General features: G+C 38.0%; 1 protein-coding gene across 1 annotated transcript in view; it reads left to right on the plus strand.

Moving 5' to 3' along the window:
* Positions 1–19,968, plus strand: part of LOC129226158 (protein madd-4-like) — a 92,875-nt gene that overhangs the window by 13,615 nt on the left and 59,292 nt on the right. The window contains exons 3-5 of the mRNA XM_054860758.1: positions 4,029–4,196; positions 8,633–8,762; positions 11,447–11,657. Coding sequence (XP_054716733.1) covers positions 4,029–4,196; positions 8,633–8,762; positions 11,447–11,657 — 509 coding nt within the window. The remainder of the gene's footprint in view (positions 1–4,028; positions 4,197–8,632; positions 8,763–11,446; positions 11,658–19,968) is intronic.

The following is a 19,968-nucleotide window of genomic DNA, read 5'->3' on the forward strand; positions in this document are numbered from 1 at the left end:
AATACCCGCGGATTACCAGGATTTATCTTGACCGCCGTAAGTATTACAATCATAGAACGACAGCCCGGTTAAGACATCTAGAGACAGCAGCTTCGTCCCTTCTAAGGACTCATCAGTCTTTAACCGTCGATAATCGTGCTGGAGACAGATGCACTGTAAAAAAATACCCGTAATTTCAACTGTTTTTTTCCCGTAGATTTGACGGTTTGAACCTGTTTCGTTGAAAAACGGTTTTTTCCCGTTCTACGCTTCAGCTATGAACTGTTTAAAACCGTAAATTTGTCCTTGTATGGTAAAAGACCGTTATGTTGACGGGTTTTCTCCTCAACTTTTACGGTTTTGCACAACCAACCCAGCTGCCGGTAAAAAAACCGTAAATTTTACGGATTTTTTTTTACAGTGTGGCATCTTACTGAAGCTGATATTATCTTCAGACTACTAGCGAAAAGTTATCTCAGCTGCAATGAAAGGACGTCTGCCTCCGGCTAGATCATCAACTATTCCAGGTCCAGACTGATGAGTTCACAACCGGGATGAAACTGTTTCGGCCCCGGCTTGAGAGTGTTAACTCACAGCATATTGTCTTAAGGATGTTGTTTTAGTTTTTTTACACCTGAGCACTTCCCATATTACTCAAACTATCACCAGCAACTTTTAATAGTTACATTAACAATCACCAGCAACTATGCCTCCAATAAGTACTAGCTGACATTTCAACAACTCTCATTTTAATGCCATCAAAATTTGCATGGCATTAATTGTTACTATATTTCGCCAATAATTCCCATTGAATAGCGTCCGAATCAGAAACAGCTCGTGCTCGCTTGCATAAAAATGGCGTCGATGAGTTAGCTGGTGCTTAGTAGTAGTATTTGAGGGTGACAGGAGAGATCAAACTGCTTTGACTCGCCTGAGCACAAGTCATCTAAAAGCCATCAGATTTTTCCATGGTAATAGGACTTTCCCAATTTGCACCAAATGTCATACTGAAGAGGCCACTGCACAACATCTGATTTTTTTGCGTTGGTTTGGTACGCGAGGATATACTGAAGAGACCCGCTTCTGTCTTGAAGTTGATTAAGGCGAACAACCTCATGGATCTGATCTGATTCAGAAGAGAGAGATAAGTAAGAAGAAGAAGTAGTTACGTGGGACAAAATTGAAGGGCTAGAATCAACGTGGTGTAAGTGTCAAAATGAGCAATTTGGAGTAAAAATGGTAAGAGAAACTCTCCTGTGGTTTAGACAAGAGTACTACATGAGTAGCTTTGATTGGTGCAGCTATACAGCACGGTTGAGGGAAAAAATCAGCAGAACCTTACATAGGAACTTAGCGCGCTGCTTCTTACTGCATCGATTGTCTTTGACTGCTTTCAGGAGAACGGTACGTTTGTGTTAAGCTCGGTAAAACCGTTTTTATGTGGTTCCTCCTGAAAAAGCAAACAATAACATCTGGATTTTTTTTTTAGCATTCACGATTGCTTACTGCTTTTATTTGACTGTTTTGATGTTCCTATGATTTTATTTTCCCGCCGGCACCCTCCGCAGCATCATCGTCGACCGGCTCCTTACGATGCTGCTCCTCTAGCGAAAGCCGTCTCCAGGTTGCATCCATGTCCTACACACACGCATACACACACAACTACATACGCACACAAACACACACATACACACACATACACCTACACACATACACACATATACACATACACACACACATACACAAACACATACACACACCTACACATACACACATACATAAAACTACCCACACATTCATGCCTGCACACAGACACAAACACATATGCCTACACACACATACACATACCCCCCCCCACACACACACATTCATACACAAAACTACCCACACATTTATGCCTGCACACAGACACAAACCCACATGCCTACACACACATACCACCTACACACAAACACACATACCCCCAACACAAACACACACGCCTACATACACAAACTCGTGATTGCGAAAAACATAATTTGCATTCAAGATGCGAAAAATTCAAATTAATATATATATATATATATATATTTTAATCAATCATAATTGCCTACTGACCGCTGAATCGCGTCCTCTTTAGACAGAAACAGTTCCAGCATACAACATCCAGCATAGAGCATTATTTCAGAAAATAATGATAAACTTCTTATCTTACTTTTTTTTTGTCCAGCATAAAATAAGTTAAGAAGTTTTTGTTTTTTGCAAAACTTTTGTATAAGGTTTCGAAAACGAACTGTTCTCTAAAGGGGTCCCACTTACCCCCAACCAACCCTACATCCCTTTGTGCCGCACATACAGAGTGGTCCGGAAGTGGGAGTCCTCTCCCCCCCCCCCTCTTTATTTCCAACATTGTGTTATGGTTGAATGTCTGTCATACACAGTTATCTTGAAGTATTAAGAGTCATGAGCATCGGTATGAACACCACCCGTGTCATAACACAATTGAACTCCAGCGATACTCCCGATTTAACAGGGGGAAAACGTGTGCTTTTTATTTTCTGTTTTGTAGAAACCAACGGAACATTGTTTTGTGTCTTCAAATCGGGGGCTTCTTATTAAGATATCCGTAATACATCTGCGAGAGCCTGTCGCAGCATTCAGCTGTGTTACGACATGTATGATGTTCGTACCGATGTTTCTGTCTATTGGGTAACTGTGAACAACAAGAATTTATCTATTGTTACATAACGTTGAGAAATAAAGGGAGGGAAGACGCCGACTTCCTAAATACTCTATAATTAAATAAAACAAAACTAGACTACTTTTGTTATTAAGATCTTCGTAACACATCTGCGAGGGCATTCAGCCGTGTTACGACATGTATGGTAATTTTACCGATTTTTATGACTCTTGAGACTACAAGGTAATTACGTATAACAACCACTCAACCACGACTGTCATAAGGTTGACAAAATAAAAGGGGGATACCCCGACTTTCGGATCTGCTCTTACTTGATGTTTATGAGATTCAAAACTGCGAAATAAAACAAAACATAGTGATGAGAAAAACACAGTATAGAAGAAAATTGTGGATTTTATTTTAGTTTTTCTTGTCATTTAATCGCTTTTTGTTTTGCGCAATCACGATTGCTTATTGCTTTCATTTGACTGTTTTGGCGTTGTATCATTTTATTTTCCCACCAGCACCCTCTGCAGCACCACCGTCGACCGGCCGCCTCACGATACACACACATACACCTACACACATATACATACACCTACACACACTTGCACAAACACATACACACATTCGTACACATACACACACCTACACACAACTATCCACACACTCATGCCTGCACACAGACACAAACACATATGCCTACACACACATACACATTCCCCCCTACACACACTTACACAAACACATACACACATTCAAACACATACACATACCTACACACACATACACATTCCCCGCCCCCACACACACACAAACAGTCATACACACAACTACCCACACACTCATACCTGCACACAGACACAAACACACATGTCTACACACATACACATACCCCCCTACACACACTTACACAAACACATACACACATTCAAACACATACACATACCTACACACACATACACATTCCCCGCCCCCACACACACACAAACAGTCATACACACAACTACCCACACACTCATACCTTCACACAGACATAAACACACATGCCTACACACACATACATACACCTACACACACTTACACAAACACATACATTCATACACATACACACAACTACTCACACACTCATGCCTGCACACAGACACAAACACATATACCTACACACACATACACATTCCCCCCCACACACACAAACACTCATACACACAACTACCCACACACTCATACCTGCACACAGACACAAACACACATGCCTACACACATACACATACCCCCCTACACACAAACACACACGCCCTACACACACACACTCGTGATTGCGAAAAACATAATTTGAATTCAAGATGTCAAAATTCAAATTAATTTTTATAATTTTTTTTTCTTACAGTTCTGCGTCCGCCGAACGTGAAGAGCTGTTACCCGCGGCCCTGCTCCTTCGACCTGGGCGGGAAGGACGGGCCGGGCCGGAGGGCCAAGGGGCAGGCCGTGGGCATCGAGGTCACCTACTCCTGGAAGGACAAAGGGTTCACGCCCTGCAGCGCCTCCTGCCTCGGAGGTGAGTCTCACGACAACTGGAAACGTTCCCTCTTTATGAGGGTATCATTGCCTGTACTGCAAAGGTTTAGTATTACGAGGGTCGATCCATAAGTTAGGTTCCCATCCTTTTTTACGAGGGTCGATCCATAAGTTAGGTTCCCATCCTTTTTTACGAGGGTCGATCCATAAGTTAGGTTCCCATCCATTTTTACGAGGGTCGATCCATAAGTTAGGTTCCCATCCATTTTTACGAGGGTCGATCCATAAGTTAGGTTCCCATCCTTTTTTAATGAGGGTCGATCCATAAGTTAGGTTCCCATCCTTTTTTAATGAGGGTCGATCCATAAGTTAGGTTCCCATCCTTTCTTACGAGGGTCGATCCATAAGTTAGGTTCCCATCCTTTTTTACAAGGGTCGATCCATAAGTTAGGTTCCCATCCTTTTTTACGAGGGTCGATCCATAAGTTAGGTTCCCATCCTTTTTTACGAGGGTCGATCCATAAGTTAGGTTCCCATCCTTTTTTACGAGGGTCGATCCATAAGTTAGGTTCCCATCCTTTTTCAATGAGGGTCGATCCATAAGTTAGGTTCCCATCCTTTTTTACGAGGGTCGATCCATAAGTTAGGTTCCCATTCTTTTTTACGAGGGTCGATCCATAAGTTAGGTTCCCATCCTTTTTTACGAGGGTCGATCCATAAGTTAGGTTCCCATCCTTTTTACAAATATACAGCACTGTCTATTACATCGTTGGAAAGGAAAAAGGTTCCTCTATTTTTATGCACAACCGCCATCTCTTTCTGTGCATTATTGTCGACGTTGCCCTAACCTCTGTATCGAGTGTCACAGAATTCCACCGCCAGAGTGGGACATGACAGTCAACAAACCACTCCGTTCTTGATTGCAGTTCGGAGCTCGAGTCTAGTGATTGCCACTTGTTTCTTAAGTTTAAGGAACGCTTTGATGGGCAACGTTTCCGGAGCGACGACGAAGTCAAAAAAAAAATTGCTTCCCCAACGGGTTGACGGTGGGATTCTGCGACACTCGATACAGAAGTTAGGGCAACGTCGACAATAATGCACAGAAAAAGATGGCGGTTGTGTATAAAAATATAGAAGCGTTTTTTCTTTCCAACTATGTCAATTTCAATGAGAATAGACAGTGCTGTACATTTTCTAAAAATGGATGGGAACTTTACTTTTGGATCAACCCTCGTAGAACAAATTCAGCAACAGTAGACCTCAGTCTTGTTCATCTCGAGTGTAGCTTGGGCAAATTAGTTTTTCGTTCTTTGCCTTTCCCGAATAATTCTTTTCCCGTAGAACGTCGAAATTCTCTTGCTGATGGTATCTGTCTATAGTGCTGCTACACTAGGTCTTCAAGCGCAGTCTTATTAAAAAGAAGTAATCTTTACTTCGTTCTAATAAGACTGCTTACTTATTAGAAAAGTAAAAGACTTTCAAATTAAAGGCTCTCGTATGAGCAAAATTTAAAATGCATTACCATATGTTAATCTAATTGCAGCCACTTGCCTTGTCTAGTGGTCAGAGAAGTCTGACTGCGATGGGGAGTTCCGGGTTCGAATCCCGGACCGGGCATGGATGTACTTTCTCTCTCCTGTCCTTTCTTTGTGTGAAAGTGTTGTTATGCTGTGAATGGTTGCCTATCCTATAAACGGGTCCTTGTGGCATGTGTGTACTGTGGAAGTCGGAATCAACACCAAATGATGGCACAGTTGGAAGCGCGAAGCAACACACCCCAAATTGCCAGCCTTACTGGCAGGGCCTGATTACCGCACAGGCCTACTAGGCCTGGGCATGGGGCCCCATTTTCCTAAAGGGCCCCTAATTAGTTCAAGAACTTTGCACAGCAATAAAACTATATGAAAAATATACGTTTTTTTTTCATTAAGAATTATGACTTGTTAATTGGAAAAAAAAACTTTGTTAAAGGGGAATTTTAGTTCATTCTGCCAGTAACGAATTATAACTTTGTCACAATGATGAGAGGCATCAAAGGGGATTCATAAATGCACATGGAAAAAGATTTATACATAGTTCTGTGATAGACAACGAGGCCCGCTTAAGTGCATTCCGAAGGGCTCTAAACCTGTAAATCAAACACTGCAGAGTATTCAGGGGCCTCCAAATGAATGTGGGCATAGGGCCTCACTTTTAGTTAGTCGGGCCTTGCTAGCTAGCACATGACAAAAACAATCTAATTACGTAATATAACATTAAAAGCTTGGCGTAATAATTTGCGATAGTTAATCCAGTGCTATTGGAATGAACTAATTACGTTAGATGGTTAATCAAACATTGTGTTAGCCTAATATTATACATCATTTTGTACACCACCGTTGGGTTACCCTCTTAGTACACGCATACTAAAAACAGTGGATCTGAAATAAAATTCATGACGTGACTGATTTCTCTCTTTAATTGTAAAAGATTTTAATGACGGGAGGTTTTTTTCGTCGCCAACCCCGTGACGCGCCTACTAAAATCTACACTCTGGCCCCATAAAATATGCAAGAAGCGGTTGTTGACAAAGCAAATATGTGACTGGTTTCTCAGTGAATAGTTTTTAAAAAAAAATGAAAATCGTGCTCTTCTTTTTTTCGTGTTAACAAATAGAAATATTGCATCGAACGAGTTAAGATCTCGACCACAGAAACATCGGGAGAGTTTTTTATTATTTAGTGAAGCGAAAGTTGGCTTTTTGTAGATTTGAATGAGTTTTTCTAGAAAATTTAAACAAGTATAGTTTTTTCTTTTCTATTTCATTTTCAGTTTCTTTCTTTTTTTTTTTTAAATCACCGAGTGTAGTTTTTCTAGTGTAAAGTGATTAACACTTTTGACTGTCTCTCTCTAAATAGTAAAACTTGATCACTGCTGTATTTTTTTTTTCTGTTAAAAAAAGAACTGTTTTTGTAAAAACTCTAAAAGCTGGACTTTTGTGTCATCAGATACATAATTTCTTGAATGATCACTTTTCACCCATAATTAGCTAATATTAGCCATTACTAGTAAAAAGTCAATATGCGAAGTAAGTACATTGCGTTTGACAACCGCCAGAGGGAGTGAATGTCGGCGCATGCTCCGTAGTAATGATGTTCAGTCTGTGTTTTGATCGTGTGCTATGAACATGATGTAAATACTTGTAGTTGTAACAACAGTAGTTTATGTTATAAATTAGTTCAGTTATTGTGTCCACAACCCCCCCCCCCCCCCATTCAAATTTTATACTATTAAAAACTGAGTGTATCTTCGTTTCTGTCTACGTTTGTCACTCTAAGTCCTTCCGAACGCCAGAGAATGGATGATCGCACAAGGTATCGGTCGATTTTTAATTTTTCGGGCATCGTGTTTAGGTAGTGTTCTTTTTTCTACGATATTCATTAGCGGAGACATTAATTAAACCGTCAATTCTATGCAACGTTGCATTCGCTTCAAAATTACCGATTGTCTGTTGCTTGGAATCGTTCCAAAGTTACTTGCAAGGAAACGAACCTACAGAATACTTGACCTTGGAGCAACAGTTCCGGGTTCAAGCTGTAAGTTCGACATGAGGCGTGGAGAAAATATTATTAATTAATGTTCTACTGATCAAAACTGCGCCATAAAAAATTTCAGGGGAGTAATTTTGAGGGTATTTCTCTCACTTTGGGGGGGGGGGGGGGGGCGCTTCATGATGTCTGAGGGAGTGTGGCATTCCTCCTTGAGGGGAATGGGCATCCCTGTGCTGATTAATTAATGTTCCGCCGCGTTCTTTTTCCCGCCTTTGACGACAAAAAGGGGACGAAATCCCCGAAGTACACCGCTGTTGGCGGGCTACAGAAATCGTCGTAGGCGGCGAGATCGAAGCGGCTAATCTAGCCACCCTGTCAACTAGTTTTAGAAAATGTATTGATAATTTACATTAGGGATATTAGGAAAAATTATTATTTTAGCAGGGTAGTGGAACCTTGGAACAGCTTACCGGAAGAGGTGGTAATGAGCAAGGGAGTAGATTTAAGAGTTTTAAGAGGGCCATTGATCTTCACTGGGGATTGTAACAGCTTGGAACAGCTTACCGGAAGAGGTGGTAATGAGCAAGGGAGTAGATTTAAGAGTTTTAAGAGAGCCATTGATCTTTACTGGGGATTGTAACAGCTTGGAACAGCTTACCGGAAGAGGTGGTAATGAGCAAGGGAGTAGATTTAAGAGTTTTAAGAGGGCCATTGATCTTCACTGGGGATTGTAACAGCTTGGAACAGCTTACCGGAAGAGGTGGTAATGAGCAAGGGAGTGGATAGTTTTAAGAGGGCCATCGATCTTCACTGGGGATTGTAAATTGACTAGGACCAGTCCAGCTGGGCCCAGAGCCTGTTGCTGGTCGTCACTTTTGTATTTGTATTTGTATATAAAGATGTACAGATGTGGTGTTCGATTCTGCATTCCATTGTTCTCTTCCAGGGACGCGGGAGTCTGTGATCCAGTGCTTGCGTGACCACGACCAGGCCGTCGTGAAGCCCTCGCTGTGCGACATCACCCTCAAGCCTGACGCCATCACGCAAACCTGCAATGACATGCCCTGCCCGCCCAAGTAAGATTCATTCGAATGCTCTTTCGAACCGTAGGGGCCGTGGTAGCCCGATCGGTAGAGTGTCGGATTCGGGGCCGGAGGGTCCTGAGTTCGAACCTCGATGGTCGAAGATCCACCGTCGTCACTAAAGGGGACTGGGCGACGTTTAATATATGCTCGTGGTCTCTATGTCCTCCAAGTGAAACGATACCTCTCGGGGTGATAGCACCAGGTAGCTATTAGCTCCCGATCTAGTTCTAAATTCTCATTAACTGTTCGATCCGGTGATGGTGCTGCCATCTATCGGTATAAAATATAATGGAGGCAAGGCACTTAGTATGCAGTCCTCGACATAAATACAGTTGTAGTCAGTTGCGACTCGGAATCGAAATTCTCGAACCGTCGCATCCAGGGTTGTGGAGTCGGAGTCTCGGAGTCGTGGATTTTTCGGTGAAGCAGTCGGAGTCGGTAGCCTTTGAAGTTCCGACAGTCGTGGCTCTGTCATTTTGCTACCGACTCCACAGCTCTGATTGCATCCAGGTTCAATTCAAGCAGGTTCATTTCCACGCACTGAGAAAATGAAGTTTTCAAAAATGAGTACATTCATGCTTTCAAATTTTCTTGAAATCTTTTGTTTCAAATATGAGTGCCCATGTTTTCAAATAGTGTGCTGAATTATTTCATGCTCAAAAATGAGTACATAATACTCAGTTTTGAAATTATTACGTATTCAACAAAGAGCACAAATGCCTCAAAAATGAGTACATAATACTCAGTTTTGAAATTATTACATATTCAACAAAGAGCACAAATACCTCAAAAATGAGTACATAATACTCAGTTTTGAAATTATTACATACTCAACAAAGAGCACAAATACCTCAAAAATGAGCACACATGTTGATTTGAGTATTTGAATGTTTCAAATTTGAATGTCCTGTAGTCGGAGCCATTTTGACTCGCGATAGATGCAAATTTTTGAGTAATTTTTCGTCATTTTTGAAATTGTTGTTTTTTGAGTGCGATCTTTAAGATACCAGTAGATATGTTGTTTCAGTGAAATCAATTCTCACGCACCCTATTAACGCCAATGCTCATGAACAATTGCAGTTTGCTGCATTCCAATAATCAGCTGTAACGTCCTAGCAAAAGCAGTCATAGTCTCATTGAGACTTTACTTGTTCCAGCAAAGCAAATCGCATGTAACTTGAAACATCACACATCCCAGTAACCCTAGTCATGAAGAAATTGAAAATTTATTTGTTAGGGTAAAGTAGAACTAATCACAAAACAGTTATAAACACGTTATTGCCGGCTATAAACTAATTTCAACATCAGTTGTTAACCACCAATTAAATTGTTAAAAAATCCGATGCTGTTAATGACGGTTTTTTAAGTTAGTGTGATATTTTTTATTGTGTTAACGTTTATAACGTTATAAACTCATGGGAGCTCAGTTCTTGTTCTTCCTCCTTATGTCAACTTTTACTCATTTAAAAACATTCGGACTATTTATGAATGAAAATAAGGTCTAGAGGCTATACTGCCGTAAGAAGGCAAAGCGCAGTATATTTGCAAATTCTTCCTTATTTTGTATTTTTGTCATCTATTGTATTTGAGCTTTATTGTACAAACTTGCTCACTTGATTTCTGCTGAAAATAAAGCTCAAAAAAGGGGGGAGGGGGGTTCGAATTCCAGCACTTTTCTTTTGTTAGTTTGGAAACCAAAACGCTGTTCTACAAATGTATAAAAAACGTATTTCCTTCCCAGTGCAGTATGAAGCTTCCACACTATTTTTTTTTTTAGAAATAAGGCGCTGCTTTAACTCTGTTGATCTCATTTTGAACATCATTGTTCGATAACTAATAATGAAATGATGGATTACCTCTTATGTAGCCATACTAACCATTTCAGCGACATAAGTATAATTGGGTATTTTTCTCAATTGCCGTATGAGTACGCGTCATAACACTGCTGTCAGAGATAGAGTACGGGTCATCTGGGCTAAATTTTGTATTTATAACGCATTATTAATTTGTATTCTGTATTTATAACGCAATAAATGTTTTTTGTGTAAAGCGCCACCTATCGGTGGCTTTTTGAACTATTTTTTATTTATTAAGTGTGAGAGCCCTCTGAAGTAGACAACATATCTTTTGCTGACCCTGTACTTTTCTTCAACAACTCTCTGCCTTCTTTTATTGGGGGGGGAGGCTATAGGCTTGCACAGCAAGCCTATAGCCTCTTCCCTATAGCCTACAGAGGGCTTTAGATTCCATTCTGTTGGTTCGAATGAGATGGAATTTGAACTACAGATAACTCAAATGATGCGCTTCACACTTATTAAATAAAAAATAGTTCAAAAAGCCACCGATAGGTGGCGCTTTACACAAAAAATTTAATACGTTATAAATACAGAATAACCTAAAATGAGTTAAAATGACAACAACGTGCATAAAGTACAAATGAAGTAGTAAAATAGAGTTAAAAATTTGTACTTTATGCACGTTGTTGTCATTTTTACTCATTCCATAGTACAAAGTTTTCGACTGCTTTTTTTCAATAACCTAAAATTATCATGGTAAAAGCTTTTCTGGTTTCAAGAGACTCTAGCTTTCTTTGAAGTGGGCAGCTTATTTCTTGCTGACTCACCGGACTTGGCTCCAACTGTCTTCCGTTTGTTTGAGCATTTCCTCTCCGGCAGGTGGAACGTGACGGACTACGGACCATGCTCGAAGCCGTGCGGGGGCGGCCTCATGCGTCGGAAAGTGCAGTGCCTCCACGAGATGATCCGGGGCGCGGACAACACGCTGGTGGTGGAAGCCAACAAGTGCCCGCCCCCCAAGCCGCAGGAAGAGATGTTCTGCAACGTCTTCGACTGCCCCTACCACTGGAAGACGGACCCCTGGTCCAAGGTTCGAATCCTCTTGTCTCTCTGTGCTGAAAAGCTCTTTATGGTGTGGTTCTGATAAGTCGTTTACTGGGTTTTGGTCTTGATTATTGTTAACTTTTTTTTTTCGAATCTCACTGAAAAAGGGCCGCCTTGTTGAAGCGTTTTCGAATACTTTTAAGAAATTACTACACTGTTAAAAATTCAGGGAGCTTTTTAGATACAGTGATCTCTCGCTTATACGCGACCTCTGTTATACGCGTTTTTCACTTATACGCGTTTTTCTTACGGGCCTGGCCAGCGATATAGGGAAACAATGTTAACTCTTGTTCATTTATACGCGAAACCTAAAATGCACCTTTCACTTATGCGCGATAAATTTTTTTCAATTTTAAGTTAAATCGCATATTTGCGCTTTGCTTATCAGAAGATTTGTACCCTTCTTCTTCTGTCTCTTGGAATGTATCGCATACCTGTATTCCATTGTTCGAATTCTTCCAAACATGCGTTCTTTTTTGCACAAGTGAGCAATTAGGGGTGGAATTAGTCTTGTGATTGACATCGAGAGGAGAGAACGGGTTACATACGAAAAGGTTGTCGTCATTAAAAGTCGTGGTCAAGCGGTAAGCATTGACGTTGCCTTTCGAAGATCTTTTCATCCTCGTAGCTTTGATCACGCAACATTTTAGGTTTGGGGGAATTCGCTTACGTGCTGTACAGTGTATAAAAATAACAGAACGTACAACTTCATTTTTTTTTAAATTACAATGGATAAACCGAAATTATGTCCATATTGATTCATTAATATTAGTAGTGTACCACTAATATTACCATAACTGATGTAAACTAATTGCATTTAAGCTTATTTTTGGGTTTTTCGCTTATGCGCGAATTTTACTTGTGCGAGAAAATTTCGTTGTCCCCTTGGGTCGCCTATAAGTGAGAGGTCACTGTAACTATTACCGTAAATTACGTTCACACTAAAGGTTGCTACGAAACTCATAAGAAATCTTGGGTTGAAGGGTGTGTAGTTAAGTCGTTGTTCATTTCTGAAGTTCTTAAATTCCCCCAAGTTTATTTCAAATCTCAGCTGTAACCAGTAACACTGTAAAATCAGTTTCAAAATATCCCTTTTGTTTGCTGATTATCATTCCTAGTTTTCTTTGCTTCAGTAAAAATCATTCAAGTTAAGTAGATTGATTCTTTACTTTTCTCTCGATCACATTGTTAAAACGAAAATCCCCTCATGTTGCGATCAAGATGAATTGCCAAAGAATATGAAGATGTATGGTTGGCGTAAAAATGTAATTTCTGTTAATTTTTTAATTATTAACTTTCATTTAATCCGATACTCGTATAAATTATAAATTGGGTTTCATACACGAAAATTAGCTTTTATTTTAATGTTTTAGTATACTTTTATGATAAAACTAGTGATACCCGCACGGCTTTGCCCGTAATAGAAAAATTCAAAAGGTCTTTTGGTTCGCCTGTATATTTACAAATAATGTATGGTGAATTTTCTCGCCAGTTGGCTTGCACCCATCTTACGGTTCCACGTTATGATCATTTCGTATCTCGCCCATTGGCTTGTGCCCATGTTACGGTTCCACGTTATGATCATTTCGCAATTTATGATAGTTTTTTTTTCTTAAAATTAGAATAGAAAAAGAACCACATCGAATTTTCGAAAAATCGCTTCGAGGAGCACACCCCCATGCTACATACTATAGTCTATTTAGCGAGAGCTGATAGTGGACGTAAACAAAGCAACGTGACAATTGGCGTTACCGCTGTCTGCTTGGCGCTGGGATGATTGAAAACAGCGCCAATCAGATAAGCGAAATGTCCGCACTTTCAATGCGAACAGCATTGCCAATCGGGCGAGTAAGTCATGAAAGTAGCAACCATCTTTGTTTACTTCCTCTATCAGCTCTCGCTGAATTGAGTATAACTTTGTGCCAAATTTCATGAAAATCGGCCGAACGGTCTAGGCGCTATGCGCGTCACAGACATCCTACAGACATCCAGACATCCTCCGGACACAGAGACTTTCAGCTTTATTATTAGTATAAAGATAAGATCGTTTCCATATATCGAAATTTGTATATATCGAATTTTTTTCCTGCAATTTGCTACTTCGATATACGGAGCTCCGACTGTAATTCCCCATTCCCGCTTTCCCGTCGAAAGCCATTCAGTATGGGGACTAGCAGAGTGCTCTACGAATAATAGGAACTCAGGTTCGAACCCCACTGCTTGAAGAACGTTATTTTACTCAGCGCAACCAGTCACAGCGTTTTTGCTTTTTCTACCGTAAAATTTTACAGTAAAATAAGATTTTACGGTGAAAAGTGCTGCCTCGGAATAATTTTTAACAGTGTCCGAAGGCAATGCAACTCAACTCATTGACAATGACCCTCAATGTCATAACTCAGCATGTCAGAGTGACACTAATATAGTGCACCTTCCAAATCTCGGGCGCTTCGTTATAGGGTCATTTTCTCTAAACTACTAAATTCTTGTCCTTGCTCCAAAAATAACAAACTAACTAGTATAGAAATAAAACTGACGCTAGAATGCTTTAACAACATGTTTTTATGTTTGTAAAATAAGAGTTAAAGCAAACACTCTATTATTATTATACATTTAAATAATTTTTTGACATGATAAATGTCATTCCCCTGTGTGTCCCTACCTCCACCGTAAAGCAAAATCAGCTCTAAAGATTCAGGAAGCCATGCATATTTGTACAGAAATTGTTGTTTAACCTCTTAACAAGTGTTATGCAATGTTGTAAAATAGAAAAATAAAAACTTTTCAAGGTTTGCACTATTTAAAAAAAAAATAGTAAAAAATGTCCTTTGATTTTTTGTCATTCCCCTGTCGAGGAATGGAATGAACGTTTCTCACACCTGGTAATAGTTGTATCAACTCATAATTTAATCTTTGAATTCTGGTCTCATCATAGAAATAATCTTAATTAGTTCTTTTTGAATAAATACACGGTGTCGAGTATATTCGGGTGATCTCAAGTTAAATCTTGATAAGTATTTTTAATGACTGTCATTACCCTGTCTCTGATAATTTATTTAATTTTGTAATAATCGCTCAATGAATGATTGGCTCTTGTTTGTATAGAGTCCCCCCCCCCTTACTTTAAGTGACATTGATATTTGTTGTTTGCAGTTACGACAATATATAAGTTAACTTTAATTTTGTCATTCCCCTGTCGTCCTTCCCCTGTAAAATGTAAAGGAAACAAATAACCACAATAACTACTTTTTGGACACCACGACATTGGATCTTTTTCAATTTCATAAAAGTAGTGTTTCCTTTTCCCACATAAATTATAATATCGTCAGTAAAACGCATTATTTCCTCTAAGTGTCATTCCCCTGGCACAGTGAATGCCATTCCTTGCCCTGTCCAAATTGCGCTGTTTAGGGAAAATGACCCTTTTGCTTTTTCTACCATAAAATTGTACATTGAAATAAGATTTTACGGTGAAAAGTGCTGCTTCGGAATAATTTTTAACAGTGTCCGGAAGCAATGCAACTCAACCCATTGACAATGACCCTCAGTGTCATAACTCAGCATATCAGAGGGGCACTATTGTCAGGGTTGCCAACTTGGGAGTTTTCCCCCTAAATTTAGGGGGGAAATTTCAGAATGGGATTTTTTTAGGGGGATAAAATTTTTAGGGGTAAATTTAGGGGTTTTAATTTTAGAGTTTTATCAGGTAAAAATGCTTTTCTTTTACCTTTGGAAACGTAATTTTTGGATTGTTTCATTCCCCCCTAATTTAGGGGGAAAATTTCAGAATGGGATTTTTTTAGGGGGATAAAATTTTTAGCTGTAAATTTAGGGGTTTTAATTTTAGAGTTTTATCAGGTAAAAATGCTTATCTTTTACCTTTGGAAACGTAATTTTTGGATTGTTTCATTCCCCCCTAATTTAGGGGGAAAATTTCAGAATGGGATTTTTTTAGGGGGATAAAATTTTTAGGGGTAAATTGAGGGGTTTTAATTTTAGAGTTTTATCAGGTAAAAATGCTTTTCTTTTACCTTTGGAAACGTAATTTTTGGATTGTTTCATTCCCCCCTAATTTAGGGGGGAAATTTCAGAATGGGATTTTTTTAGGGGGATAAAATTTTTAGGGGTAAATTGAGGGGTTTTAATTTTAGAGTTTTATCAGGTAAAAATGCTTTTCTTTTACCTTTGGAAACGTAATTTTTGGATTGTTTCATTCCCCCCTAATTTAGGGGGAAAATTTCAGAATGGGATTTTTTTAGGGGGATAAAATTTTTAGGGGTAAATTGAGGGGTTTTAATTTTAGAGTTTTATCAGGTAAAAATGCTTTTCTTTTACCTTTGGAAACGTAATTTTTGGATTGTTTCATTCCCCCCTAATTTAGGGGGGAAATTTCAGAATGGGATTTTTTTAGGGGGATAAAATTTTTAGGGGTAAATTTAGGGGTTTTAATTTTAGAGTTTTATCAGGTAAAAATGCTTTTCTTTTACCTTTGGAAACGTAATTTTTGGATTGTTTCATTCCCCCCTAATTTAGGGGGAAAATTTCAGAATGGGATTTTTTTAGGGGGATAAAATTTTTAGCTGTAAATTTAGGGGTTTTAATTTTAGAGTTTTATCAGGTAAAAATGCTTATCTTTTACCTTTGGAAACGTAATTTTTGGATTGTTTCATTCCCCCCTAATTTAGGGGGAAAATTTCAGAATGGGATTTTTTTAGGGGGATAAAATTTTTAGGGGTAAATTGAGGGGTTTTAATTTTAGAGTTTTATCAGGTAAAAATGCTTTTCTTTTACCTTTGGAAACGTAATTTTTGGATTGTTTCATTCCCCCCTAATTTAGGGGGAAAATTTCAGAATGGGATTTTTTTAGGGGGATAAAATTTTTAGGGGTAAATTGAGGGGTTTTAATTTTAGAGTTTTATCAGGTAAAAATGCTTTTCTTTTACCTTTGGAAACGTAATTTTTGGATTGTTTCATTCCCCCCTAATTTAGGGGGGAAATTTCAGAATGGGATTTTTTTAGGGGGATAAAATTTTTAGGGGTAAATTTAGGGGTTTTAATTTTAGAGTTTTATCAGGTAAAAATGCTTTTCTTTTACCTTTGGAAACGTAATTTTTGGATTGTTTCATTCCCCCCTAATTTAGGGGGAAAATTTCAGAATGGGATTTTTTTAGGGGGATAAAATTTTTAGCTGTAAATTTAGGGGTTTTAATTTTAGAGTTTTATCAGGTAAAAATGCTTATCTTTTACCTTTGGAAACGTAATTTTTGGATTGTTTCATTCCCCCCTAATTTAGGGGGAAAATTTCAGAATGGGATTTTTTTAGGGGGATAAAATTTTTTAGGGGTAAATTGAGGGGTTTTAATTTTAGAGTTTTATCAGGTAAAAATGCTTTTCTTTTACCTTTGGAAACGTAATTTTTGGATTGTTTCATTCCCCCCTAATTTAGGGGGGAAATTTCAGAATGGGATTTTTTTAGGGGGATAAAATTTTTAGGGGTAAATTTAGGGGTTTTAATTTTAGAGTTTTATCAGGTAAAAATGCTTTTCTTTTACCTTTGGAAACGTAATTTTTGGATTGTTTCATTCCCCCCCTAATTTAGGGGGAAAATTTCAGAATGGGATTTTTTTAGGGGGATAAAATTTTTAGCTGTAAATTTAGGGGTTTTAATTTTAGAGTTTTATCAGGTAAAAATGCTTTTCTTTTACCTTTGGAAACGTAATTTTTGGATTGTTTCATTCCCCCCTAATTTAGGGGGGAAATTTCAGAATGGGATTTTTTTAGGGGGATAAAATTTTTAGGGGTAAATTGAGGGGTTTTAATTTTAGAGTTTTATCAGGTAAAAATGCTTTTCTTTTACCTTTGGAAACGTAATTTTTGGATTGTTTCATTCCCCCCTAATTTAGGGGGGAAATTTCAGAATGGGATTTTTTTAGGGGGATAAAATTTTTAGGGGTAAATTTAGGGGGTTTTAATTTTAGAGTTTTATCAGGTAAAAATGCTTTTCTTTTACCTTTGGGAAACGTAATTTTTGGATTGTTTCATTCCCCCCTAATTTAGGGGGAAAATTTCAGAATGGGATTTTTTTAGGGGGATAAAATTTTTAGCTGTAAATTTAGGGGTTTTAATTTTAGAGTTTTATCAGGTAAAAATGCTTATCTTTTACCTTTGGAAACGTAATTTTTGGATTGTTTCATTCCCCCCTAATTTAGGGGGAAAATTTCAGAATGGGATTTTTTTAGGGGGATAAAATTTTTAGGGGTAAATTGAGGGGTTTTAATTTTAGAGTTTTATCAGGTAAAAATGCTTTTCTTTTACCTTTGGAAACGTAATTTTTGGATTGTTTCATTCCCCCCTAATTTAGGGGGGAAATTTCAGAATGGGATTTTTTTAGGGGGATAAAATTTTTAGGGGTAAATTTAGGGGTTTTAATTTTAGAGTTTTATCAGGTAAAAATGCTTTTCTTTTACCTTTGGAAACGTAATTTTTGGATTGTTTCATTCCCCCCTAATTTAGGGGGAAAATTTCAGAATGGGATTTTTTTAGGGGGATAAAATTTTTAGCTGTAAATTTAGGGGTTTTAATTTTAGAGTTTTATCAGGTAAAAATGCTTATCTTTTACCTTTGGAAACGTAATTTTTGGATTGTTTCATTCCCCCCCTAATTTAGGGGGAAAATTTCAGAATGGGATTTTTTTTAGGGGGATAAAATTTTTAGGGGTAAATTGAGGGGTTTTAATTTTAGAGTTTTATCAGGTAAAAATGCTTTTCTTTTACCTTTGGAAACGTAATTTTTGGATTGTTTCATTCCCCCCTAATTTAGGGGGGAAATTTCAGAATGGGATTTTTTTAGGGGGATAAAATTTTTAGCTGTAAATTTAGGGGTTTTAATTTTAGAGTTTTATCAGGTAAAAAATGCTTTTCTTTTACCTTTGGAAACGTAATTTTTGGATTGTTTCATTCCCCCCTAATTTAGGGGGAAAATTTCAGAATGGGATTTTTTTTAGGGGGATAAAATTTTTAGGGGTAAATTGAGGGGTTTTAATTTTAGAGTTTTATCAGGTAAAAATGCTTTTCTTTTACCTTTGGAAACGTAATTTTTGGATTGTTTCATTCCCCCCTAATTTAGGGGGGAAATTTCAGAATGGGATTTTTTTAGGGGGATAAAATTTTTAGGGGTAAATTTAGGGGTTTTAATTTTAGAGTTTTATCAGGTAAAAATGCTTTTCTTTTACCTTTGGAAACGTAATTTTTGGATTGTTTCATTCCCCCCTAATTTAGGGGGAAAATTTCAGAATGGGATTTTTTTAGGGGGATAAAATTTTTAGCTGTAAATTTAGGGGTTTTAATTTTAGAGTTTTATCAGGTAAAAATGCTTATCTTTTACCTTTGGAAACGTAATTTTTGGATTGTTTCATTCCCCCCTAATTTAGGGGGAAAATTTCAGAATGGGATTTTTTTAGGGGGATAAAATTTTTAGGGGTAAATTGAGGGGTTTTAATTTTAGAGTTTTATCAGGTAAAAATGCTTTTCTTTTATCTTTGGAAACGTAATTTTTGGATTGTTTCATTCTTTTTTTTACTTTCATAGTCTTTTTTTGAGCCTTTATAGTCCATGGTTTTGATCAGAAATGTCATAAAAATGATACAAATGCCTTTACTCACTCAAGCAGCGAAAAATAGCAATGGTCACGTGGCCTTTTAATCCCATGTGTGACGTCACATTCAAAGGATCACGTGACTTTCTGACGTCATTCAGGGGTTTTATGAGTTGAGTTTAGGGGGAAACATTTTTAGGAGTTGGTAACCCTGGACTATTGTGCACCTTCCGAATCTCGGGCGTTTCATTATAACGTTAATTAAATACCGCAAAAGCACTAAGTTGTTCAAGTCAGGTTCGTAACACTTCAAGAGATTTTAGAGTTTTCCGTTGAGATTCAAAAACAAATGATTTTCATACATTAACCCCTTCAGTCGGAATTATGAAATATTGGACCAAATATGTTGATATTTGGTACACAGTGTACTATGGTTAAAGGGTATCTTATAGACAACATTTTGAGTTTGTGGGAGAAAAATGAAAAGGGTTATGGCACGTCCAATACTCCGGACTCATATTTTTGAAATCCATATTTCATATACAAAAACGATAAAATACCGAACAAACTTCATTATAAAATGTTCTACAAACAATTATAAAACATAATATTAGCATTTGAAGCGATTAATTAAAGATTATATATTTTTACAAAAATCAGGAAAAAATCCTCGCTTTTCAGATGAAAATCCATGGTTGGAAAAATGA

Source organism: Uloborus diversus, chromosome 7 (genome assembly GCF_026930045.1).
Source record: "Uloborus diversus isolate 005 chromosome 7, Udiv.v.3.1, whole genome shotgun sequence".
NCBI classification, from domain to species: Eukaryota; Metazoa; Arthropoda; class Arachnida; order Araneae; family Uloboridae; genus Uloborus; species Uloborus diversus.